Here is a 26669-nt window from a genome sequence, read left to right on the forward strand (position 1 = left end):
AAAACAATGTCAAAGAACTTACAAAGTTCCAGCAGACATAACTCTTTGTGTTCCCACTAAAGGCTGGATGGATGAGAGAGTATAGGAAGTTAATGCTTCCAGAACATATTATACTCTTGCTTTTCACCAGGAGATGGTTCCTTCCTTTAAATAATAGTTAAGATACAGTGCTTACATTACATTCTAGGAAGCAGCGCATAAAACAATACAGTTATGGAAGCACAGTGGAAGTGGTGACTCTGCTAACACAATATTCAGACATGCCCTTAGTTGTCTAGAGATCAGGTCCTGGAACCCGTAGTTAATTTTTCTAAAAGGCGAATTAATAAAACTTCTGGATTTACCTATATGTTGACTCAACATTCGACAATTGACTGGATGGGTCTCCTCTATTTGGGGCCTAACCGATAGGAGTCCTGTCCAGATGTATTAAAATGTATTTATGATTGTCACTAGGCTAAGGCTGCATTTACACTGCAGAACTGATGCACTTTGACGCCTCTTTAACTGCCGTGGCTCAGTGAAATTCTGCGATTTGTAGTTTTGTGAGATATTTAGCCTTCTCTGTCAAAGAGCGCTGAAGCTACAAATCCCAGGATTCCATAGGACTGAGTGGTGGCAGTTAAAGCAGCATCAAACTGCATTATTTCTGCAGTACAGATTAGACCTTAATCATACTTGCAGTAGAGCATTAGGATCCAGTGGATCTACTGTAAATTTAACTAAATCTGGATGAAACGCTAAATACGCCAATAAAAAAATCTGAGCAATTTGCCTCTTTTCTTTCTTTCTTTCTTTGCTGCATACAGACAATAATGGCCCTTGTATCTCCAGGGCTTTGCTGTGGCTTTACATTGCTCTGTATGGGCGACTGGTTCTTATGCGACTTCCTCCGCTTAACTGGAAATATCCTTCTCAAGCACCAGACGATGCCACTTTGGGGCATTCCTTTTTGTAAAATAAATATTGATGTTAAATAAGAAAGAAAAAACCCCACAGAGAAAACAGACCCCACCCCATAACATAACAAGTGCATGACCTGTCCAATATTTTGCGCCTTGCAAAGAAGACGAAGAAGGGGAAAAAAAGCTGCTTTGGAACATCTCCCATTGCCTGCTCTTTTCAAAATGTTTACTCAAGGATTGCCATAAACCACATGCTATTGAATGGAGGATGCAATTCAGGTTGATTTAGACCTGGCCTTATCTGCATCGTATAACCATGATCCAGGGCATAGACATGGGGGATGAGAGAGGGAAAGAGGGAGGGAAGGAGAGAGCCATAAAGACCAGGTCATTTCTACCTTCCAACCTTCTGATAATGTTGGGAGGGCGTTGGTGGGGGGAGAGTTAGGTAATGATTTCTCATCCGGAGAGCTTGGGGTAGTAGTAGTCAACCCAAGGCTGCGGAAACCCTGGCTGTGATTGACAGCAGGGTCGCGGGGGCCCTGCCTGTCTCTGTTGACAGTAATAATGAGGATTTGTCAAAGCCTAATGGACATGGAGATGCCAGATTACGCCGAGTCCCTCGACGCCTCGTACACCATGTTGGAGTTCGAAAACCTGAGGGTGCTGCCCACGAACTCATCAGGTGAGGAGAGATGTCTGTCCCGACTTCCGTCGGCCTCTGCTCCCTTGGTTCAAAAGTTGCCCTCAAAGGAGGTCGAAGGGTGGAAGGTGCCCCATTGGCATCGGCAAACCCTTGGGGCTGTTTTGAGACCGTTGGGGGAACGGGTGGTAATAGAGTTCAGAATTAAAGAATTTCCATATTGGAAAAGTGTAGTGAAGCATGGTTAACAAATGGGATACCTATTATCATTATCATTATTATTATTATTATTACCCAGACTCCATATAAAAGGTTACGGTGATGCTTCACTCTTGACTATGATCATTGGCTATTTGATGAATTGTTATTTTAGAGAACTAATAGGAATGTTGATCAATTCGGTATCAGTGTTTTATTGATTGTATTGTATTATTGTACTATTTTATTGTTGCAATCCTGCCTCGATCCATGGGAGAGGCGGGAAAGGCGGGAAATATAAATAAAAGTTATTATTATTATTATTACCCAACCAATGGGTGACAATGTAGTGTAGCATGGTTAACAAATGGGATACCCATCCCCATCATCATCATCATCATCATCATCATCATCCAACCAGTGGGTGCTCTTGGAAAGTCTGGATTTTCCCTGCTTAGTAGGGCATTTAATTCAAGCAAATACTTCCCAGCACTGATCGCTGTTGTTTATTGACCCTAGGACAATCGGAGTATAATGTTTGTGATATTGTATTATTTAGAGAAGTGAATTATGTTTCAGTCTTTGTCCATTGCATGTATGGAGAGTTCAAGAGAGAATGGGCATGGAAAGCATTCATTTAATAAAAGACCTGATGAAATCAGTAAGTGGGAAACATGGAGGTCGGAGAACCTAGCGTTCCAGATTTCCTTTGCTGTTGCAAATTAAAGATGGCCACCCGGGTTTCGTTCTTTTTAAAATGCATGTCGGGAATGGACACTACGTTTGTCTTTCACATGTTTAATGTATGTATATGTGCAATCCTCTGATGCGGAATTGATAAAACTAGTTATCTCTTCCATCCCATGGTCATTTACCCCTGATGCTTACATTTCTCATCCCCGCCTTACATCCATGTAATTGCTGGTGGGGATAATGTTTCGTATGGCTGATGAAGTCGGCTCTAGTCCACATTTTGAACTCTTCATTTATTTATTTGCTGTAGTAAAACTGTTGAGAAGCAGTGAGTAGTGGTCTGAGTGTTGGACTACAGGGAGACCAGGGTTTCCATCTGTGTTGGGTCATGGAAGCCCACTGGATGATCTTGGCAAGTCACACTCTCTCAGCCTCAGAGGAAAGCAAAGGCAAACTCTCTTTAAGCAAATCTTGCCAAGATCAAAACTGTGTGATAGGCTTGCCTTTGGGTTGCCATAAGTCGGAAACGACTTCAAGGCACACAACAACAATAAAGTTGGCCTTAAAGTGCCACATGTCCCATTATTTTTAAATAACATGGAGACTCCATTTTATGGTTTACACGTAGCAGACTTGTTGCAGCTCGGAGCATGTTTCTGTTAGAATAGGAATGGACGAAATGCACTTCTGGGCTGAGTGTGAAGCCCCAAATTTGTTTTTGCATCTCTTGATTCCTCTAGAGCACCTTTTTTCTGGCCAAAAAGGGGGGAAATGTCTGCCTTGGAAACATCCAGAAGTGGTGATTCACCTTTTAAATGCATTGCAGCCCCACTCCACTGCACCATCTCACATTAAAACCCACACGTTTCAAAACAAGACATGGATTTCTGGGGGTAGCATTCGTTTGGTGAATTACACGACCAGAAGTCATTTTCACAGAGACTAGAGTCCTTCTCCCAAATCCAGCTTTTCTCAGCTGGTGTCCCCCAAACCCAAATATTTCCTGGTTGACAAAAAGAACAGACAACCATCCATCTATAGTAGATGCAGAGTAATGGCATTATGCCCATGGACTTCCAAGGACCCCCACATGCCCCTGAAGATAACATCAGTGTGCGTTCAGCTATAGGAAAATAGTTGGACACATGTTTGCTGTTCCTTCTGGTCTCTACTGACCAGGAAATGGCTGGGTTTCAGGTTGCAGCCGAGAAAAGATGGAGGAAGATTACTCTACTTTGTATATATTGCTGTATCATTTTTAACACTGTAAACCGCTTAGATTGCTTTAACAAAAAGCGGAGTACAAATAAAAGTATTACTACTACTACTACTACTACTACTGTACTGTTCTTGGAGTGAAAACTAGAGCTGGCTTCTGTAATTTTGATGGTTGTCTAGAAAAGAGAATTTCAACAAGTGTCGCATGACAAGCAACCCCTGCCATTTTCTCCATTTTCTTATAACTTGTAGTTATGACCATCTATCCATCCATCCATCCAGGTATAATCCATCCATCTGGTGCAAAAGACAGAGCATCGATTTTTTTGCTGAAGGATGCACTTGTTGCCCCAAATTTTTAGGGCAAGTCCAATTTGATGGCAAATGAAGTGTTTCCTGCTTGGATGAAAATTTAAAATATAGCAGACAATTTGATTAAATATAGAAGGCAATTTAAAGGAGGAAGAAGGGTTTTTAAGGGTTTTTAAAAAGACTGGGTAGCATAGTTATGGGACCTAGCAAGAATAGCCAAGTACATACAAGGACAAGAAAAAATCATCCAAAATAAAGTGTCAATTTTTCAGTAACTGCATTCAGTGAGTCATGCAGAATTAATTTAATAATGTCTGATTTTCATCTATGGATTAAAAGCGGTGCGATTAAATGGACTTTCAATGCTTCAGTTCAGCTGTACATAAAATAAAATAGAATGGACCTGCCAGTGGCGTTCATTCAATCTGTTTGATGGCATAATTTGTAGATAACAGGAGTGAAATTCAGTGATCAAATGAAATTTCTTAAATTAAAAAAAAAACACCTTAAATTTCAATGAGGGACACATCTTATGATGATTCTGCACCTAATAAATAGTAAGCATAGAAAGGGACTGGAATAAAGACAAGATTTTGGGGGGATTTCCTTATTCCTTCAACTGAATGATTTGCCCACAAATCCCCTGCGATTTGGAAATGCTGCGATATCCCCGTAAAGTTCATATCGTAGAGCCAACACGCGAGGTCTTTCCAAAAGGTGAAGGCTATTTCAAGTTGGCATTGCGGTGTTTGCTAACTTGTTAATAAGTAAACCGACTTGCTCAGGAACTAGCTGTTTTGAAATTAGCTTGTTTGTCTTAGGTAAGCACCCTCTTGAAAAATTTGTCAAAACAGCTTTTTAAAAACGAGGCCCAGCCTTGGGACCCCGACGGATCCACTTTGCAAAGAGATCCAAAATGCAAGAGAGTTTGCCAAAGCGTCATTGCAGTCGAAAAGCCACCCTTTCCATGGGATTTAGGGAATTAGGCATTTACTCGCAGGAAGGGATTACCAACTCATCTAGAAGAAAGGAAAGGTTGTCATTCCCATTGTTAGCATTTATAGTGCTTTCGAATAGAAGTGTGCAAACTGCTGCTTTATGAGTCTTTGCTTTTACTAGAATCTAAACAGCCACAAACCAGAATCTAAGTGTGCATCTCTCTGTCTCTCTTTCTCTCTTTCTGGAGAAATTCATTTGGTCCTCCCAATATTTTGAACATCACCTCCCAGAATAGACAATAGTGAAGGATTCTGGGAGTCGAAATCCAAAACAGTGGAAGGGTTGAAGGTTAAGACTCCTAAATGAGAACTTATGTGCTATGATGGGGAAGGCTTTAGAAAAGCAAGTTGCGTTAAATACTTTTTAAAAAACGTTTTTTAAGCCCCATTCCCACTTACAGATAAATCACTTTGCAAACCAAATCGATAGATCGGTTCGGCAGCAGAGCGTGGTTCACACTACATTTGCCCCGATTGCATTTCCTTGCTGCAAAATAAAATAAAACAACCCACTTGTGGTTCACATTCACAAATGAATCGATTCAAAATGGACGAGCTCCAGTCGGTCGAAGGGCAAATTTAAATCGATTCCAATCCACATCTGGTTCACACTTGCGCGGAATCAATTTATCCAAAAAGACATGGAAAAAATCAGCGAACAAAAGACATGGGTTAAATGGGTCTAGCGCATGCCCCCCCCCTCTCCAAATCACTTTAGCAATTTGGTTCAAGTGTGAACCAGGGTCATTTAAATCGGTTCAAACAGATATGCAATCCGGTTTAAAATGTAGTGGGAATAAGACCTTAAAATGGCATCAAAATGATGTTGACCTGAATTGGTGCATGTGTGTGCAAACTGTCTTGATTATCATCAGAGATATCATCAACACTCGTTCAGTGTTTGTCAAACTGACGCAAGCACATCCAACCAACACAAGCCTTTCTATGTTCCTGGCTGAAAAATTAAATCATTCGTCTTCCCTCTCAGCTGCAATATATCAGAGCATGAGCACTTGTGGCATTCCCAAAACAAAGGCACTTTGCAGACAGAAAAGCTTTTGGGATTTCCGTTTGCACAACAAATGAACAACATCTGCACATGTGATAAACTAATAATTGGAAAAGACTTTAGATACTCTCAGATGAGTCATATTATTTTGCCCAAGGGCCCTTTCATACTATGCAATTATAGCATTATCACACTTTAACTGCAACGGCTACATCCCATGGAATCCTGGGGTTTGTAGTTTGCTGGGGCACTAGAGCTTTTGGGTGGAGAATTCCCAGGATTCCATAGGATTGAACCATGGCAGTTAAAGTGGAATCACAGCACTATAATGGTGTAGCGTGGAAGGGCTTCAAGTCAACACATCCTTCAGTGTAGGCTTTGGTAATGGAAGAACCTCAGTCTGTAGTTGAATTAAGATCTTCTCCTGAAATCTGAAATCTCTTCAGTGAGTGACCTGTTTGTGGCCGTCTCTGGACTTCCTTGCTTTAAGATGATTCATACAACTGCTTCCAATATGGTAAAGTCAATGGAAAATTAACCTCCATAGGGAGATCATTGCACCGACCCTGCTCTTACTCTTGCTTGCTCATAGGCGGATAGTAAAGACTAGGGATGCTAGTAAACTTGGTCATGAAATCCACTGATACCATTTTCTCCCTCATCTAAAAGGGAGAGGGCCTGTTTCCTCGATGGAATCTGGCTGTGCAGAAACAATCTGTTGCTTTTAAAATATATGGAGCCATTTATGTATATAGAAAATATTGTGTTGCTTTGTAAAATGATGGCTGATAATGGAAGAGGTGCAAGTGGAAAACAAAGGAGAGGAAGCCCATCTTTGTGTGTACAATTGCATCGAAGTAGCTTTGAACTGGTGCACTTGTGGGAAAATGTGCATCATTTTGCACATTTTCCTTCCAAAAACCTTGGCGTGACACCCTCTCACCCCGAAATATAGCTTTGTGGACAATGCAGTGGACAAGAGCACCTGAAAGCATGTTGGGTGAATTGTCTGATCTGCACCTCACTAGTGAAGATAGCATTATTTTAATGGCTCTTTCCCAAACAGTGGCTTTAGAATGCTGCTGCTGGTACCATTATGGGTCTATAGCAGCATCCATCTTTTATTACACAGACCTTGTCTTCTGTTTGTAAACCTACTGTCTTTTCCCATGCAACATCTTCCTATCATAATCCGTTAAGGTTTGGATGACAAAATAGTGGCACAATGGCTGAGATCCTGGACCAGGAGGAGAATTGCACATGTATAACTCCTGTCCCAATTCACCATAAACCATCTTTTCTCTGCTTGCCAAGAAAACCCTATTATAGGTTTGCCTTAAGTTTGCTGTAAGTCAGAAACGACTTGAATGCATGCAACTTGCCAAAAAAACTCACCAAGAAAACCCGACGATAGGTTTGCCTTAGAGTCTCCATAAGTCAGAAATGACTTGAAGGTATGCAACAACAACAACAGCAACATCACTGAACTGTGGATAAGTTGACCCAGTTTTTTGGGGTAGCTTTTTTGGCTAAAATTTCTAGACTTATCCATGAGTACATACAGTATATCTATCTAGCTGCCCTAGCTTTTCTATGCACCATAGTCATTCGCATCTACCTCAAACCATAGTCCCTTCTCAGACTTGTTCTTTTAATTGCTTTTCTACTTGGCTGAAGTATTGTGGAATTGCTTTGACCACTGGCTCATAAAAAGAACTCATGAGACTGTTCCTTTGCGCATCCCAATATTTTGTCCATCCCAAAAGTTCATGGTGACCCTTTGGAAAATGTCATTCAAGGACACAGCTGCAATCAAAACCATCGCATGACGGAGTTAAACAAAGAAAGTTTGTTATAATGAAAACAGACCAAGAAACCCACAGGTGATACATCTGGGTGCATAGAGAAATGGAAAGGGTAGTTAATGCATGGAAAAAGCACATCTTCATTTTGGACAGCAGCTAAATGAATGCCCCTGTGATCAGAAGGATGCCCTCATGCCATTTCAGTTGGAATTTCTCTGGCTTCCATCAATTTGGCTAATGTTGGCAAAGGCATTTGGATAATAAAATATGGAGAAAACAGAATCTAAAATTTTGGAAAGGGGAAACAGAACATTACATGTAGCTGCCATTTCTATGTTGTTGGATTGCAAGTGCCATCAGCCCCAGCCAATATAGCCATGGCTGACAAGAAGAAGAAGCCAGTACATATTAACAAGGTCCAGAAATCTAAGAGGACCCCAGGATCTGACTACATTCTCTATGATCATGGCTTTCTTGGTACAAGTTGAGTCTCCCTTATCTGGAATTCTGAAATCCAAAATAGTCCAAACTCCAAAATGGTCCACAGTCAGTATCTGAGATGGCGACCCCTTTGCTTGCTGATGGTTTGGTGGACACAAACTTTGTTTCGCGCACAACATTGTTCAAAATATGATGTATAAAACTACCTTCAGGTTAGGTTTATAAGATATATATGAAACACAAACAAATTTTGTGTTTAGACTTGGGTCCCATCTCCAAAGTATCTTATTAAGTAGATGCAAATATCCAAATAAATTCAAAATTCGATTTTGGTCCCAAGGGGAATGTCAACCTACAGTATCAATAGACAATAAGGGAGACTCAGCCTATAGGATCCTTAATTGTCGAGGTGTTATTGTGTTGTTGTTGTTGTGTGTTCCCGTGACACAAACAACATTAGCATTTCCGAAGAAGCATGTGAAGCCACTTTTCCTCATTTTCACTATATTGATCGCCCAACGACTCCGTTTTGTCTTTGCAGATGCCATTGTTTCAGAGTCAGGCAACGCCAGCTTGATGGTGAATGGGATTAACTCGCTGTGTGCCATTTGTGGGGATCGCGCAACAGGGAAACATTATGGGGCTTCCAGTTGTGATGGTTGCAAAGGATTCTTCAGAAGGAGCGTCCGTAAAAATCACATCTATTCATGCAGGTAACACAGTAGTTTTGAAGGGAACGCTGGGGAATTTCCCAGTTTGCAGAGGCAGAGAAGTTAAACATCCACAATGGCTGGCTGCTCTCTGCAGATAAGCTAATCACATTTATGTTAATAAAGATAATTACTTTTTATTTATTATTATTTTATTAAAAATGATGTCAATGGGTTACTTTTTTGAGAAAAATAAGGAATTTGTTATTCAGTTCTGGTGCACTAGACCAGTGTTTCCCAAACATAGGTCTTCCAGATGTTTTGGATTCCAGCTCCCAGAAGTCCTGGCTGTTGGTAAAGCTAGGACTTCTGGGAGTTGAAGTCCAAAACACCTGCAAGAGGAAAGTTTGGGAACCACTGCACTAGACTGATCACTCTCTTCAAACCCATTTTTTCCCCCAGTATAATTTTCCTTTGCATTTCCTATGGAAAAGAGGCAGGGATGTGCAGAGATTAGGAACGTTGTTTTCTATTTTGGACAGCAACTCCATAACAACTAGGCATGCTATGGTCCAAAAAAAGTAACTTTTCCCAGTTCTGGGAAAGAGCCTTCTTGCAGCTACCCTAAACAAATTCTGACTGCATTGGCAGGGCTATGTTGGAATAGTTTTGTGACCTCTTTTCTGTCTCTGTCCTTTTCCCAGGTTTAGCCGACAGTGCGTGATAGACAAAGACAAGAGGAACCAGTGTCGATACTGTCGGCTGAAGAAATGTTTCCGGGCAGGGATGAAGAAAGAAGGTAAGGGCCCAAAAGCTATCCCCTGGTTCAGAGTCCCATCTGTATTGTTATAATAGTCGCCTTGGAATTGAAAGCCAGGCATTGATGCCGGGTGAGCCTTTGTGACTCATGCAAAGTTCCACATCAGCAAATTCCAGGGCTGAATCAGAGATCAAGTCTGCTGAGCAGGAAAGTTTCTTCTAAAAGGTTTTCAGGATGCCCGGAGGGTGCCATCTCGGCACATCTTGCTTCCTGAAGTCAAATTCCAGATGTAAAGGCTCACGGTTTAATTAGTCGCAGAGCTTGGAAATGCTACTTTTTGGACTACAGCTCCCAGAATGCTACAACCAGCACAACTATTACCCAGGCTGATTAGGGAACGCTGTTGGAATGGTGGTTAAATGCCAGCCCTGCGGCCACAAGGTTGTGAGTTCGATCCCAGGCAGGGCTCCAAGGTTGACTCAGCCTTGCAACCTTTCATAGGTCAGTAAAATGAGGACCCAGCTTGTTGGGGGCAATTGGCTTACCATTGTAAACCACTTAGAGACTGCTGAATTCACTATTAAGTGGCATAAAAATGTACAGTCTTCCCTTGCCATATGCGAGGGATCCATTCTGGACAAACCCCCCCCCCCCAATGTAAGGCAAATATACTGGAGTCCCATTGATTTCAATGGCAGCACACTCCCAGCACATGCACTGTGTCCCTCATCGCTCACCATCCACGTAAGCTTAAATCCATGTACAGCGAGGGCGCATATGCGGAGGGTGGACTGTAAATGCTATTGCTATTGCTAGTAGATTGTGGAAGTGAGCACTGAAAAGCCATAACCCTTCCCCAGCAGGTTCTGAGTTTTCTTCTTTTTCCTGTCCAACTGTTTCACTAAATTACAGTATTGCAATTATAATCAATGCAGTGGTTTCCCTCTCATTCATACATACATACATACATATATATATATCACACAAACCAAAATTGTTACACTATTTAACAAGTCCGCCAGTAGAACTTGCTTTCTGAACAAGAATGAACTTGGGTCTTCTGAGTCCCATATTCCAGTGGCTTTCCTCAATCTATGGATTGATATCCTTTGGATATACTGGACTAAAACTCTTATCAGTCCTATGCAATATGACCATCATTTTCTGACCTGGTGGCCTTAAGGGGTGTTGGGTTAAAATTCTGATCTGCCCCAGTTGACTTGGTTCCTATACTGACTGGGGCTGATGGGGAGCATTGATCCAACTTTCCTGGAGGTCCCCAGTTCAGGGAAGGCTGCTTTAACGTCCATATTACACCGGTTCTAAGAAGACACAACAGAACTAAAAGCGAGGATCAAAGCAGCAGCAAATCAATAATTGTGAAAGCTGCTTTAGGGAAGTGCAGGACAACTGAAACAAAATCAAATAAGTGCATGGGTAAATAAGCCGAACACCGGCTATTACATGGCAATCAGCCCCTTGTCAACTTAAACAGAATGTAGTGTTCCAGCATTTGGAAAGTTACCTACTGGCTGCCTTTGACGCAGTAGATGTAAACTTGCTGGGGACATGTATTGATTCCTTCATCTTCAGGAAGATTTTGGATCCCAGTTTCCAGTCTTGCCCCTGTCCCACCTTCCTCACTTTGTGCCAGTGTACCAGAGAGAGAGAGAGATGTAGTATTTTTTTTCTTTTTGTGTGGGAAGAAAGGGAGAAACGGTGCCGTTGGACTGGTTGCAGCAGTTGCGCTATTTGTCAAAGTGTGTGGACATGCAAAGATTTTCCTGGAGCCGAACTGCAGAACCCTCACCAAACATCAGACAAAGCCAGGGCCCGCATCCAAAATATCTCTCCCTATTAAATTTTCCACCTCGGTTAGTTGCACCAGAAATAAAGAGATGTTTGCTTCTCTGCAATCAAAATGGATCAAAAGGGCCAAGACCTACTGCTGGCAAAGGGGGCTTTGTATGGTTTCAGAGCCCTGAGTCATCATGAACCTGGGTCAAGGTTCTTCCCTCTGCCACCCCCAATGCTCTGCCCACACCGTGCGGCAATGTGTAAACTCTAATTTCCCCTGACCATTTTACAACTGGCTGCACAGGTCCTGGGAGAGATCTCAATGAGTCCTTTCACCACCCTCTGAACCCACATCATCATCTATTTTTGGGTCCTGAACCAAGGACTGGTTTTGTCATCGGACTTTGGTTACACAAGGCAACTTGGAGATGGGGAATTAAAAGACGTAGCCATGTTAGTCTGGGAAATCATTATTCAAAGGGATCTTGTAGTACTTTTGAGACTAAGGGCCTGAACAGACAGGCCAAAATAAAGCTGCTTTGGGTCAGTTTGGAGGTATAAATTGCATCTTAAGAGGCCAGAAGCTGCGCCAAAGCTGCGCTCCAGTCCTTAAATACTCCAAGGTCTGTCTTGGTGAGGAAGAGTTAGGTCTCATGGTCTGAAGTTAATGGGAGAGCCAGCATGTTGTAATGGTTCAAACACTGGGCTATGGGCCCAAACAGACAGGCCAAAATAAAGCTGCTTCAGGTCACTTTGGAGATATGCTGTTTAAATGATGCATGCGTCTTAAGAGGCCGGAAGCCATGGAGCACAGCTTTGGCACATCTTCTGGCCTCTTAACATGCATGTGTCATTTAAAGAGCATACCTCCAAAGTGACCCAAAACAGCTTTATTTTGGCATATCTGTATGGGCCCTAAATGAAAGAAAGAAGTTGGTAGCATGAGCTTTGGATGACTTGGGACAACTTCCTCAATGTGCATCTGAGGAACTAGGCTCAAGTCTATGAAAGCTCATGCTACCACCTTTTTTCTTTCAGTCAGTCTCAAAGGTGCTACAAGATCCCTTTGCATTGGAGATGGGTAGGATGTTTCGTGGGATGGAATCATCTTAGAGCCCTTGTTGTGTATTATAAAGTTCAATCACCATCATAATGTGAATTTTAAATAGTGGATTTCCACATGGGTAAATTGCCCAATGGGTTCTTGAACAGATCAGAGCAGGGTTCTCCTTGGAAGCAGAGATGATCAAGTTGAGACTATCATACTTTGGCCACATCATGAGAAGGCATGAATTGCTAGGAAAAACAATAATGTTATGAAAGGTAAAAGGCAGAGGAAAGAGAGGAAGACCACAAACCAAATGGATAAACTCAATCAGAGGGATCATGGGCAAGGGCTTGCAGGATCTGAGCAAGGCAGTGGAAGACAGGGATTCTTGGAGATGTCTCATCCACAGGGTTGCCATGAGTCGGAACCGACTCGAAGGCAGCTAACAGCAACAAAAAATTGCCCTTCAGAGCTGAATTCTAGTTCAACAGTAAATAAAATCACCAACAATTTGTCCTCTTGGCTAAATTCGTCATTCGTTCAAAGTTGGTTTATAATCACCCCATTCTTGCGGTGACTTCACATCCATTTCAGATGTGTCATTTGTTTCACCCCCCCCCCCCCCTTTTTTTTACCAGTACAAGAAACAAATTGCAATACGTTCACTATCTAATGATAACTTACTTTTAACAGTAAGTAAAATATTAACTACACTTGGCTAGTCAAGGCCTTTCTTCCATGATGCCTTTTGTGATAAAGCCCATAGCATCTTGAGAACATCGTGCGTTAGGCTGAAGAGTTATCAGTGCAAAGGGAAATATACTGAAATATGTGCCATAAAACCACATTTAAGATGAATGCAACCATTTTGCTTTCAAAGGGGTGTGTTCCTAATAGCACCATGAAGGAAATCCACTCACTTTGGATCTTGAATTTACACGATTCAGTACTGTATATATGTGGGCTTTGAACAGGGTTTGTTATCATTAACGTTACTCAACTTTTTGTGAGCCACCTTGGGTCCAATTTAGGAGAAAGGCAGCATATAAATACAGTGGGCCCTTGTTATCTACTGGGGTTTGGTTCCAGGATCCCCTGTGGATAATAAAATCCGTGGACGCTTGAGTCTCATTAAATACAATGGCATAGTAAAATGGTGTCCCTTATATAAAATGGAAAAATCAAGGTTTGGTCATTGGAATTTGTATTTTTTTGGAATATTTTCAAGCCGTGGGCTCTTGAATCCGTGGATAAAAAATCCGTGGATAAGGAGGGCCGACTATAAAACGGATGAATGAGTGAATTGCCAGAACTGGGACTTGGGAAGGCTTACAAAACTTTTAACATCTTAAAAAAATAAAAATACAAGACACGCCCATATTATCTTTTACATTAAGGACCTTTTGGTTTCGCTGTATGAAGAAGCACTATGGGCAGAATTCCCGTAGGTACACTACACTTTTTCCCGGGTTACACAGTGGTGGAAAGGAAAGTGAATGCCAACAAAGGTCAAAAACATTTTGCATAAAATGCATTACATACTCAGAATGGCTTTTTTGGCATGAAATGTGGAATGGACTTATCCCACTGATGGTCACAGAAGTAGAGTTATGCATGCAGAACCATTGCAGATAAGCAACAGTGCACCTAGAATGGACAGCTAGACACTATCACCATTTCTCATGCATTAGGCTATGGTGATATCCAGGATAGGGATTGTGTTCATGTAGCATAACTTCACTGGTGGATATAATATGAACCCAGGCCAACATGTATCTGATGATCCATGTTCCCTTTGTGTCCCTTGTAAGCTGTGCAGAATGAGCGCGACAGGATAAGCATCCGGAGAAGCAGCTATGAAGACAACGGAGCCCTTTCCATCACCATCCTGACCCAAGCCGAGGCAATGGCACAGCAGGTAGGAACGGAAAGGGACAGAAGATGTCACTGAACATCTTAAGGACTTTTAGGGCTTGCTCCCAAAGATCGAAACATGAGCAGAGGTAGCAAGTGAGGCTCAAAAGTACAAGATCCGTTTGAATAATGATTTCCCAGACTAACATGGCTATGTCTTTTAATTCCCCATCTCCAAGTTGCCTCGTGTAACCAAAGTCTGACGACAAAAGCCAGTCCTTGGTTCAGGACCCAAAAATACATTCCTGGACTGAACCATCCCCAGGAATTTAGACTATACCTCTCCAATGGGGAGAGCTGACGGATTTTTGACGTCCCTATTTAATGTTAAGAGCCAGCATGGCATAGGGCTTTATCACAGGGGATGGGCATCTTTATTCCATCCAGAAAGGTCCTAAGAAAATGGCAAAAATTTACAACGCTAAAAGAAGGAATTGGAAATGTAACACAGCTATCGGCACGTGGTTTCATGTTTGGTGGCGCTGTCCAAAATTAGTAAAATATTGGAAGAATATGCATATAACACTAGAGAAGACATTACAAATTAAAGTCAAGAAGGAACCTGAAATTTACTTGTTGAATCTTCCGAATATTATCCCTTCACAGACTGAAAGGAAACATTGAGGAACCATGCTGTATTTGATCACTTCAGCTAGATTGATCATAGCTCAGAATTGGAAAAGTCACGAACTACCTAAAATGGATGAGCGGTTAATAAAAACTATAGAATTAATGGAAATTGATAAGCTAACTGGTCAGTTAAATAATAAAGATGTTGAAGTGATTGAGGAGGAGTGGTTTCCGATAGTAGATTATCATAAAAGAATATGGATATAAGATGCAGGACAGCTTTTACTTTTGGTTTTCAGGTGTGGCTTTTCTTATAAAGTACCTTGTCAAAGAGTTGTGGTCTATTGCCATCTGCTGGAAAAAGGGATTGTTTCCTATTTGGCACAGTAAATGTAAGCCAAGTTAGACAGTATGATATATAGTTGTCCCTTGGTATCTGCTGGGGTTTGGTGCCAGGACCCACCACGGATACCAAAATCTGTGGATGTTCAAGTTCCATTACGTGCAATGGCATAATAAATGGTTTGCTTGATTCCAATTTCATGAGCTAGGACTGATGGATGTTGCAGTCCAACAGTCCAGCAACATCTGAAGGGCCACACTTTGCTCCCTATGGGGTATTTAATCATTATTTACTTGGAATAAATGATGTAAAAGAATGGAAAGCAGAGTAAGTGATCTTTATTATTAAACAATGCAGCAACTCCCATTATTTTGAGCTATCATGGCCATTGGAGGTAGAGGAAGGCTTGATTAAGAAATACGTTTTTCTCCCTTATAGTACTCAGCTCTGCGTCCGGTGCACAGCGCCGATATTGCCATGAAGAAGATTGCGACCATCAACGATGTGTGCGAGTCGATGAAACAGCAGCTCTTGGTCCTGGTTGAGTGGGCAAAATATATCCCAGCGTTCTGTGAGCTTCCCTTGGATGACCAGGTGAGAAACGGGCACTTTAAGGTGCATCCGCGGGGCAGTTTAAGTGGTGCCAAACTGCATTATTTCTACCGTGTAGATGCACCCTAGAAGAATAGGTAAGGAAACGGAGGGAGGGGATAGTGGGATTTATTTTATTGTATGGTATCCATAGTTTTTGGTGGGTTTTGGGGGCTATGGGGCCACGTTCTGGAAGAGTTTATTCCTGATGTTTTGCCAGCATCTGTGGCTGGCACGGAAGAGAGTATGGTATATACTGTGTGACTCTTGGTTGAGAAGAAGTGATTTGCCTGTTAATCTGTGTGTTGATCTGTTAATAATAATAATAATAATAATAATAATAAAATGGTCATTGAGGGACAAAGGGAAGCTCTAGTTAAGGTGCTTACCTCTATTCCTCAATTAAATTCCACATTCTGGATAGCTCCTGCAAAGTTTGGATTGCAACTCAGAGCGGACTCACTCACCCCACTGACATAGAAACCACAAACCACCATTGCTGTGGATGTGATTCTTGTCCCCAGTTTGCTACACGTCCTCCAGACTCTCATCCGAGCAATGGTCCTGGAACCCACCAAAGCTAAATTCAAATTGTTGGCAACATCAACGAACAAGCCAGATCTTCAAACCAGGGATCATTGTTTCTCTTCTCTCTTGCAATTCACAGGTTGCCTTGCTGAGAGCTCACGCGGGAGAGCATTTACTCCTCGGAGTTGCAAAGCGATCCATACCATACACTGATTTTCTGTTATTAGGTAAGAACAATAGAATACAGTATATTCAATTGCCTTTAGAGCACAAAGAGCCCTGCATTTTCTCCTTTGTTTTAGAAAATATTGGTCTGATATATTTTGTATTGCTCTCCTGCTGGAGAATAAGAAGGCAGGAAAGAATTTTTAAAAACAGCACTATCCAGCCTGTTTTAGTAAGTTATGGCCATCAATGCACTCTAGCCTAAAGTATCATCTCAGCAAATGGTGCAATTGAGAAGCAGATGAAATCCTCCATGTATTAGAATACCTCTTCCATGTTAGCAACAAATAACATCAATGTAAGATGTTCTCCTTACTCCTCTTCTTTGCAGGCAATGACTTCATTATCCCAATGCAGTGTCCAGAATTAGAAATCGCCCGTGTCGCTACCAGGATCTTGGATGAACTGGTCAAACCTCTGCGGGAGATCCAGATCGATGAGAACGAATACGCTTGCCTCAAAGCCATCGTCTTCTTTGACCCAGGTAACACTCTCTGGAAAGACAAGGAGGTTCCAACCAACACTTTAGTGCTTGTTAGGAACATGTCATCTCATTACTAGTATGGGGAATAGTTGCTGGGTGTATCTAGACTGTAGATTATAATGCAGTTTGGCGCCACTTTCAGTGCTTCTGTCCTATGGAATCCTGTCATTTGTGCTTTCCTATATTGCACTTATTTTAAATTGCAAAGTCACCTTTTGGAAAAAGGTCTCAATTTTGGAAAAAAGAGGAATGTACAAATTACAATACTACTACTACTACTACCATGACTACTACAGCCAGTGTGATATAGTGGTTTTAGTGTTGAACTAGAACTCTGAGACCAGGGTTCAGTTCTCCGCTCAGCCATGGAAACCCACTGGGTGAACTTGGGCAAATCGCATGCTCTTAGCTCCAGAAAACCCCATGATAGGTTCTTGTTAGGGTCTCCATAAGTCAGAAATGACTACTATTGGTACTACTACAACGACTACTACTACTACGACTATGATTGTATGAATATGTATGAATATAAGCAAAATTAATGGGTTACCACCACCTGTCCACCCCCTTCAACCTACTCTCTTTCAAGATTGCAAAGGCCTGAGTGAATCCAGCAAGGTGAAGAACATGCGCTTCCAGGTGCAGGTGAACTTGGAAGACTACATCAACGACCGGCAGTACGACTCTCGGGGGAGATTCAGTGACATCCTCCTCCTCTTGCCTCCCCTCCAGAGCATCACTTGGCAGATGATTGAGCAAGTCCAGTTTGTCAAGCTCTTTGGGGTGGCGAGGATTGACAGTTTGCTGCAGGAGATGCTTCTAGGAGGTACTCAACTGGGGTGGGAAGGGCGCATCTGTCTTCCATGGAGGTTTCAAAAGGCAGGGAGTGTCTCTGTGGGTCAAAGCCAAGAGACAACTTCAACTCATCTGTTCTGCTTTTGGACAGATATTGCAAGGCATCCAAAGAAAATGCATTAGGTGAAAATGCATTTGGAAAGCTTTCGGTGGATATGGAGAGCCAGCGTGGTGTAGTGGTTTGAGCGCTGGACGACGACTCTGGAGATCGGAGTTTGATTTCCAGTGTAGATGTATCCAGAGTCACTGAAACAGTTAATTTCTTTGAGCCACTGAACACCTGTTAAGATTTAGTCATGATGCCAAATATCAACCTATCGGACAGCAAAGGTCCAGCTCACTCCCATTGGTTTTCTTTTCTTTCTCCCAGGAACATCCATGGATGTCTCGCAGTACCAGTCGGGGCCTTCCAGCCTTAACTTAGAACCTCTTCCGGGACACATTGTGTTACCCAGCAGCATCGGTTCTGTTATTCACACCGTTTCAGTCTGTAAGCGTCTAGTCTCTGTTGAGCTGTTTATGCTATGGGAAACATGAGCTTGCAATCTAAATATCCAAATTCAAATATGTAAATATGGGAATATCTTCCAAACTCATATTTTGCTGCCTTTCTGAAGAAGCTTGTGAAGGAAACCTTCCAAGCTTGTGATAGGTTTGCCATGTCAGAAACAACTAGAAGGCACATGACAACAATAAGAACAAGAGAAAACACCAGTTGTGGGAATCATGTGGCTCTCCAAATGTTGATGAATAGCAGCATTCCTCACCATTGGGTAGAATGACTATGGCTGCTGGGAACTGCAGTCTAACTATATCTTGAAGAGTTGCATGATTCCTGTCTCTTGATCAAACCACTCTGGAGCCATAGGATGCTCCAGCTTGAAAATGGTTTATTTCTCTTTATCAGAGCAGCATCCTTCATCTATTCAAGTTCTCTTCTTGATGGTTATATATATTAGGATTAGTGGGGAAAGGGCAAATGAACAGTGAGAAGGGGGACTCATCTAGCACAAGATTTCTTCCATACATGTGAAGAAGGCATATCAGTGTACAGAGGTAGTCCTCAACCAGGGTAGCTCTAGATATTGTTGGATTTCAGTTCTTAGAAGCTTCCACCAGTGTGGCTAATGGAACAGATTCTGATAGGTCCAATGACATTTGGAGCAGTGGCAAACTTAGTATATTTGACAGCCAAGGCAGATCATTTTTTAATACCCTCCTTCTGTCCTCAACCACCTTCTCTGGGTTTTGTGGAGCTGTGTGGGAAATGGAGAAGATTAATATTTTTTGTGGGTTTTGGGGGCTATGAGCTGTGTTCTAGAAGAGTTTATTCATGACATTTCACCAGCGCCTGTGGCTGGCATCATCAGAGAATGCTGGCATGGAAGAGAGTTGGGTATATACAGTATACTGTTGGTTGAGAGGAAGTGATTTGCATGTTAATCTGTGCATTGTTCTGTGGTTCAGTGGCAAGGTCTCAGGCTATTTAATTAATGATCCACTGCCTGTTAGGAAAACACGTAAATCACTTCTTTTCAACTAACAGTATATATATGTCACTCTCTTCCATGCCAGCATTCTCTGAAGATGTTAGCTACACCTGCTGGCGAAACATCAGGAATATTCTTTTCTAGACTACAACCTCATAGCCCAAAAAACCCACAAAGAAATATGGATGCTGGCCATGAAAGCCTTCAACTTCACAGAGGAAATTCACTTTCCTGCCTGGCCAGCAAGTCCACTAGACCTAACTTGGCTCCCCTTTCCACCAGCAAACCAAATGAGATCCTCTATATCTGGTGTGGTCCACACCTCTCGCACCCTCCTATTGACATCCCTGATCTGGAGCTTCCCTGGCTGAGAACCAATGCTGCAATGTATTTGAAGCACGCAGATGTTCTCAGGCATTGTCCTCCAGATGTTTTGGACCTCACCTTCCAGAAGTCTCAGCTGACAGGGTCAATGGTCCGCAATTCTGAGAAAAGTTCAAAACATACCAAAAACCGTAGTTTGTGAACAACAATCACAGGTTTGTTACATCTTTTGTGGTTTTCTTTCTCTCCTCCACAGCTTCTCCTGAAACATCTCTTCCATCTCCTTCCACCAGTACAGGGAGCGAAGATTACAAGCTCGGCCCAAACCCAGGATCGGAAGTACCAACAGCACTTTTGCCCCAGATGGTTATACCTAAACAGGAAATCCTATAAAGATGCAAGATGGGAGGGAAAAAAATCAACCATTAACATTTAAAATCTTCATGTCTTAAGCCCAACCAACCTTTTGCCTATAGTGCCAACAGCGGGACACTTATTACCCAGATCTTTAAAACCCTTTCAGCTACCAAAATGGTGACACGGAGTGGATACATCAGAAATTTCCTGTTGGCAGTCTCCCTTCTCCTAGTTTCACTATGTTGTTTCCTTAGCTGGGATTAGCAATGTGTTTCAGCCGCACGATTGTGTGTTTAGAGAGATGAAATAGGACATATGCGCATGTTAATGTTCTCTCTGCCCTCTTGCTATCATTCATATCTTTCCAAGTAATGCCCATTATGCAGCAAGGTCTGGAACTCTTAACAAGAGAAATGTGAAAACTTCCACAGCAGAAAATTTCATCCTGTATGGACTTACTCCTTTTGGCATCTTGCTTCCTACTTTCCCATCTCCAATGTTTTCACATTGTTTCAACAAAGAGATGATGCGCCTTGACTGGTGATGCGACGTCTTATGGGAACGTGACACTATGTCCCATGCGAAAGGGGAGAGTGAGCATGAACACATCATCAGATCATAACTCCAATTCCGCATTTGGCTGTAAATCATTTTGCATTTCATTCAAATAGCGACTGCAAGGAGAGACCCATTGACATTATTAGCATGCTAGCCGACAGCTATAATTTCCAGCTCTTTTGCAATTGCTTGCCAGCATGCTGTATATACTAAAACCTTGGCCATATGTGCTTTATTTTCTGTCACACTCCCATCTGTTGTGTAGATATTGTAAGCGAATAGTACTGGTTTGGCGATAATCCAGAACAGAGGCTGTTTCCACACAGAGCAAAAAAATTCCAAATTTGATTGATCGCATGCCCTATTTTCTTTCTTCTGATTCATAGGTTTCTCTTCCGTTTCCATGTTTTGTTGGCTTGAACTGCGTATTATTAGACATTGTCAAGTTTTTTTTTCTTAAGAGCTGTTTTGCTGTTTTACAAAGCTGTCCATTGTTTGAAAATAGGTATATGCTGTACTCAGAGTAATAAAGTCACAATGCTATTATTATTGTATATTGGTGTGTACATATAATATTCCATCATGCCTAGTGTGTCTTGTGGCTTCTTTATGCATGAATCTTTAGTCTTCATGGGTGACATACAAAGTCTGCTTGGATGTATGCAATTGGATCACTGCTTTCATGATATGGCAACCATTATTACAGCCTTTTCTATTACTAGGGGTCCCAAACGTAACATCAGATGGATGCTGTCCTGGGCTCATGCCAACGACGACTAACAAAATGTAAGTTTGTCTTTGACCTAAATTCAGTTGCTAGCCCCAACTAGGGTACTCTCATTAAAACAATTAAAACTTGGTCAACACTCATGCAAGATCCAGCAATTCAATGGATCTACTCTAGTTGGGGCTAGCAGTTGGATACAGACAGTTGTTTGTGCAACCAACAGACCAACATGACTACCTTGTCAAATCGCCGATATTCAAGTACCATTGGCTTGGTGATGTACTCCCCATTTTGTCTCCCTTCGACTGCCACCCGCAAATGGGCGAGGGATGCGGATTTGAAGTCTGCAAAAAAGGAGGGACAACTGTACTGAAGAAACAATACGGAAATGTTAAAAGTGGCATTTTTGGTCTGTTTGGTCTCAACACTGTAATTTTCTTCAAACTGACACCTTTCAAATATTTTATATTGCAACTTTCAGCATTCCAGTAGTCATGTCTGCTGGGAATTGGAGTACAAAAGATCCGGAAGGAACTAGCTGGACAAGACTGGCTTGCTTCAGCTCTCTCCGATGTCTAAAGCTCCCTTGAATCTCTATTTGGCAGAAAGATGGGGGTATAAATCCAGTAAATAAAAGAAATAAAAGAAATAAAAGAAAAGAAAGTAGGCACTGCTCCCAAGCTCACCAATAATGCCAGAAACTGAACATACATACAAAGTGCATGCTCTGCCATCGTGCCCCCATAACCATAACATTAAACAAGAAAGTCTTCAATTAGTTACTTTATTTTACATTTTAAAAAAATTACAACAGAACAAGGATTTGGAAAGCAAGAAACGCCATTTTCATACACGCCACACACACACACACACACACGCACATACTTTCTAAATCACACATATGTTCAGCTGCATTAAGAGGGATTTTTCTGAGTTCCAGCAGCATTGGTCATTGAACGACATCGATTAAGAAAAGTCTGGTGAGAATGGCAGCAGATATAATCAATTCCTAAACTCAGTGAAATGGTAAGGGATGTCCCTGGAGCTTTGCTGCATTTTCAGCTTTTGTTTTTGATAATTTGAGTACAACGTCTATTTGTCTTGTCGGCAGTTCCTCCAGTGATATGTACACTGACCTAAAAGAACCATGAATATACACACATAAGAAAGAACTGCGGGTTTTTAAAGTTGAGAATGGGCTAGAGATCCAGCCAAGGCAATTTTGAATTTTGGATTTTGCAGGATGCCTTGGTGCACCTGTTCTAAATACTTGGGCCTGCGCAGAGTTGCCGTGAGCCACAGAGAATTAAAGTTCTCATTGAAGTCTAATGGCAGACAAACAGACTCTAAACTCTAATGTCCACATTACATGTTGCAGTGAGCACAACATTAGAAGTGGCGCCCCTTTAAGAGGTAAAAGACACCTGATTATCCTACCTAAGCATGATGCACATTAGCTTGTTTCTGTTCTTGTCAATGGTCATCAGGAGGTAAACATGGACTTCTTTTGCAAGCCTGATTTATTTAGCTTTGGGGGGGGGGAACGCGTATAGCTGGAGGCAAAACGTTATCAAGGCAAATGACATGCATTTCCCTTAATGCGGTGTGATTTCACCCCAAGGACGCATGGTGGAAGGTTGGCTATTTTTATCATTGCATAAGAGACAAGCCACTCGCTAAGTCAAAGAGTGATGTGTCTTCTTTATCAAAGGGAAGGACCAGAATGGACTTGGCAAACCAACTGAGCACAGAATGCAATCTGCCAGAGACATATAGAAAAGGGAAAAAACCTACGAATTTCTTTGAGGCTGCAACCCATAGAATTGGCATGGAAATACTACGGTGCCAACAGCAAAACAGAAGCCCCGATACGTTAAGGCAAGTTTCAATACTGGGTTGTTGTTTTCAACAAGCCTGCTGGGTACACACATGCTCAAGGTTTGCACCAAGTCCCCAGTTAAAACCCTTCCTTTGTATTAAAAGAATTGGGGTTGGGGAAAAGAGGAGTTCAGGATTATTTTGTTATTAAACATACAGACCACTGTATTTAGGTGACAGTTCATTACTTGCAGATTTAACAGCACATTTAAACCATGCAGCGACTTCTCTCTACAAGGGACTGGAAAAGCTGTTTTTACATTATTCATTTCTCTGGCTTGGAAGCAGATTCGGTTGGCATAGGGGCACCGTACCAGCCTTCTATCTGCAGCTGTCATCACAGGCTTGAAAAATACTTCTTACACACATCTCTATAATGTGAGCATCAACAGTGCTTTCTCATTTCTGAAGAAATGTCTTCCTCTGCCTAATGGTAAACCAATGTATCAATGATCTGCCAGGTGGGAGACCACATGAAACAATTTGAAGCACACCCAAACTTCATCCAGAGAGGTGCTCCAGAGCTACAAGAGCTGTGCCATCAAATGTTGACCCAAAGGACATGAGAGAAAGCTTTTTGCAATAACCAAGGTACCTCTGCTGATAAGAGGAACACAATGTCCTGTGAGCACATGTCCTCTGCATGCACAATGATGCATCCATGAGCCATAAGAACCTCCAGCATCAGCAGGGATAACCTTTAAACACTGTTTTTACCATCTCAATCTGGGTTTTTTGTTTTGTTTTAATGAATCATGTTTTTTAAAAAAAGCAGGTCACACATCATGACTAAAGCATTTTAAACATACTTTCCACAGAGTTCATCTTGGAGCACAGGCAATTCCTTGCACATTGTTTGCTGGATTAAGAAGGTTCCCATCTGTAATCCATTTGTTCCACAGGGATAATTTGCCTGTCCCCCTCCCCTCCATTTTTTTTCCACAGGAAAGCCCAAAGGTCTTCCTCAGAGATGCCAGAATGGCAAGAGATGAGTTTCTTTACAATCTAAGGCTTAGATCAAAGTGGGGGAAACCCTTTGGACCCAAATTCAATTTTGGAAATTTGGGGGAAACCACTTTCCAATGGCTGAAAAATAAAGGGGTGGTGGTGTCCATAATACCAGTCTGTTTTAGTTTAAAGCTCTTGCTTTAAAAATTACTTAAGCCTTAGGAGAGGCATTTCATCCTTTTACAATGGAGGGGAAAAACAGACAAAACCCTACCAGACAATGATGCCACAGAAAAGGGGATACAACAATCAGAGGAAAGCCAGAGAGCCAAGTTTGGATGTCAGGATGACGGGATTCAGCACCAGGGCCTTAGGTTCCCAACTCTTCCTTCAATGATTATGAACAGCAAAACTGGCATAAATCTCAATGGGCAAACGATAGCACTGCAATACGATTGCGCAGCACAGTCAACATTTTAAATTCATTTGTAAAAATAAAGACATCTTGTGAGGCTATGGAAATGATGGGTACCGATTACTTTGTTGCTCTTTTCGTTCTGGACGACAGATGCAGAGATATAGCTCAGGGGGGCTCTTGGGACAAACTGGAAAAAATGACATGATAGCGGGATGCATTAAAAGGGGATTGATTTTGGCTAGCAATTTCCAGCATTTATACCTATGTATCATGATTGACAAACTGTGCAACAGCACAAAGTCCCATTTGAAAGAAAAAAAAACCAGCAGAGATAAATCCTTACAAAAATAAAAAGTACACACGTATAAAACAAAAGGGGTTTGAAAAAAAATAAATGCATAATTAGTCCTCTAAAATAATAAGTTACAGTAGTATAGACAATATTTTGGCTTCTTTAGTGTGACTGTCCACTTTCCTTGGTTGTTTCTGTTGTCCTGCGCAAAAAGCCGTATGTGGCAGTATCCAGTCCACGCTTCCAAGAGTTGATGAGATGCCTGTGATTATAAATGTATAAAATTCTGCTTGCTACAAGCAAAAGGTTCCATATGTGTCAATCTTCACTGGCCACAGGTTACACAGGGGCAGGTTTCCCTCCCCCTTGAGCTCAATAAATACAATATACCACTTTTTCTCTCTCTTTTAAATGAGTTCCAACATGATTCGGCAGGCTCAGACAGAAAACTCAGGACCTCCTTTCTTGGCTCTCAGCATAAACTGTCTGATTCGAAATCCAGCAAATGGATTTATCCACAGCAGAGAAGGCTGGCCCCCGAAGACAGATTTCATTCCTTCCCAGCGTAGTCTCCGCTCCCATGTGGGTTTCTCACTTTTCAGTCTTTCAATCTCCTGGGGAAATAAAAGATTCATATCTTATGTGAAGATACGTAATCTGAGAAGAGGCCAAACTCAAGTCAAAAAGACACTTCTTAGCATGGCACAGCCACATAGGGATGCTCAGACATGGGAGAAGGAAGACCAATTCCCTATCCAACCCTCAAGGCTCAACAGATAGCTGCAGGCATAACCTCATGCAGGTGCTATTGGAAAGATGCACAGACTATAGGCTCACTAAATGTGGGGCCTCCCACAATGAACTAACACCAGTCGCATCCACTTTTTATTACTATCAGTGCACCAATTGCAGCCATCATGGATCCCAATAATGCTGCTGATTAAACTCTCCCACGTTCAGCATCTCCTTATGAAGGAAAGCACCACCATCATCATGTTATTGGCACACAAAAACAAGAGGGATAAAAACATAGCCTGAGTGCCTACATCGCAGCTGTAGTTATGAATGTGTAACTACTGTATGTACTCGACTATAAGCCAATCTCACATATAAGTCGAGAGGAGGCTTTGATATGACCCACGGATAAGACGAGGGTAAAACACAGGGGCATATAAGAAAGGATCTAAATGATAAAAAACAAAGGAAAATGATACCAAAGAACTTGCAAAATTCCAGTTGGCAAAACTGTTTATGCAGTTTATGTACACTAAAGGCTTGATGGATGAGAGAACAGAAGGGGATCAGTGCTTCCAAGACAGACTGCACTCTTAGTTTTTACCTGGGGATGGTTCCTTTCTTTTATAAGAGTTAAAGTACAGTAGTTACAGTGACCCCGTGGATAAGTCGACTTATGTTTTTTGGGTCAACTTTTTGACTAAAATTTCTAGACTTATACATGAGTATATACAGTATGTGTCATCCCCAGCCATGCCTCCAACACCTACTTTAATAGTCAGCAGCTGCACCAGGCGACAGAGGTCTGTTTTGCTGGTGACTGAGAAGAAGCACGATGACATTTCCAGCTCCTTCCTACCAATGATTTCTTGTGCAATGAGGAGTTGCAACAGGAATCCTGTCTCTGCTTGTTGTACCAGTGATCACTGGTGGAAAGGGTCTGAAAATGTCACCC

General features: G+C 41.9%; 2 protein-coding genes across 4 annotated transcripts in view; one reads left to right on the forward strand and one right to left on the reverse strand.

Annotated features, from left to right (window-relative positions):
• Window positions 1-1245: 1245 nt before the first annotated feature.
• On the forward strand, window positions 1246-21270 carry LOC121914591 (hepatocyte nuclear factor 4-beta-like). Its single transcript, XM_042438144.1, has 10 exons — window positions 1246-1590; window positions 8764-8935; window positions 9577-9671; window positions 14289-14395; window positions 15743-15898; window positions 16563-16650; window positions 16980-17132; window positions 17722-17958; window positions 18358-18477; window positions 20058-21270. Exons 1-10 carry the CDS (start codon window positions 1473-1475, stop codon window positions 20192-20194), a joined length of 1383 nt encoding a protein of 460 aa, XP_042294078.1. The 5' UTR covers window positions 1246-1472; the 3' UTR covers window positions 20195-21270.
• Window positions 21271-22213: 943 nt separating this feature from the next.
• The window catches only part of ZDHHC7 (zinc finger DHHC-type palmitoyltransferase 7), a 29996-nt gene continuing 25540 nt past the window's right edge, over window positions 22214-26669 (reverse strand). For all 3 annotated transcript variants that reach the window (XM_042438328.1, XM_042438326.1, XM_042438327.1), the window contains one exon: window positions 22214-25593. In XM_042438328.1, the coding sequence (XP_042294262.1) occupies window positions 25417-25593 (177 nt within the window). In that variant the 3' untranslated portion in view covers window positions 22214-25416. The remainder of the gene's footprint in view (window positions 25594-26669) is intronic.

Source organism: Sceloporus undulatus, chromosome 8 (genome assembly GCF_019175285.1).
Source record: "Sceloporus undulatus isolate JIND9_A2432 ecotype Alabama chromosome 8, SceUnd_v1.1, whole genome shotgun sequence".
In the NCBI taxonomy this organism is placed as follows: domain Eukaryota; kingdom Metazoa; phylum Chordata; class Lepidosauria; order Squamata; family Phrynosomatidae; genus Sceloporus; species Sceloporus undulatus.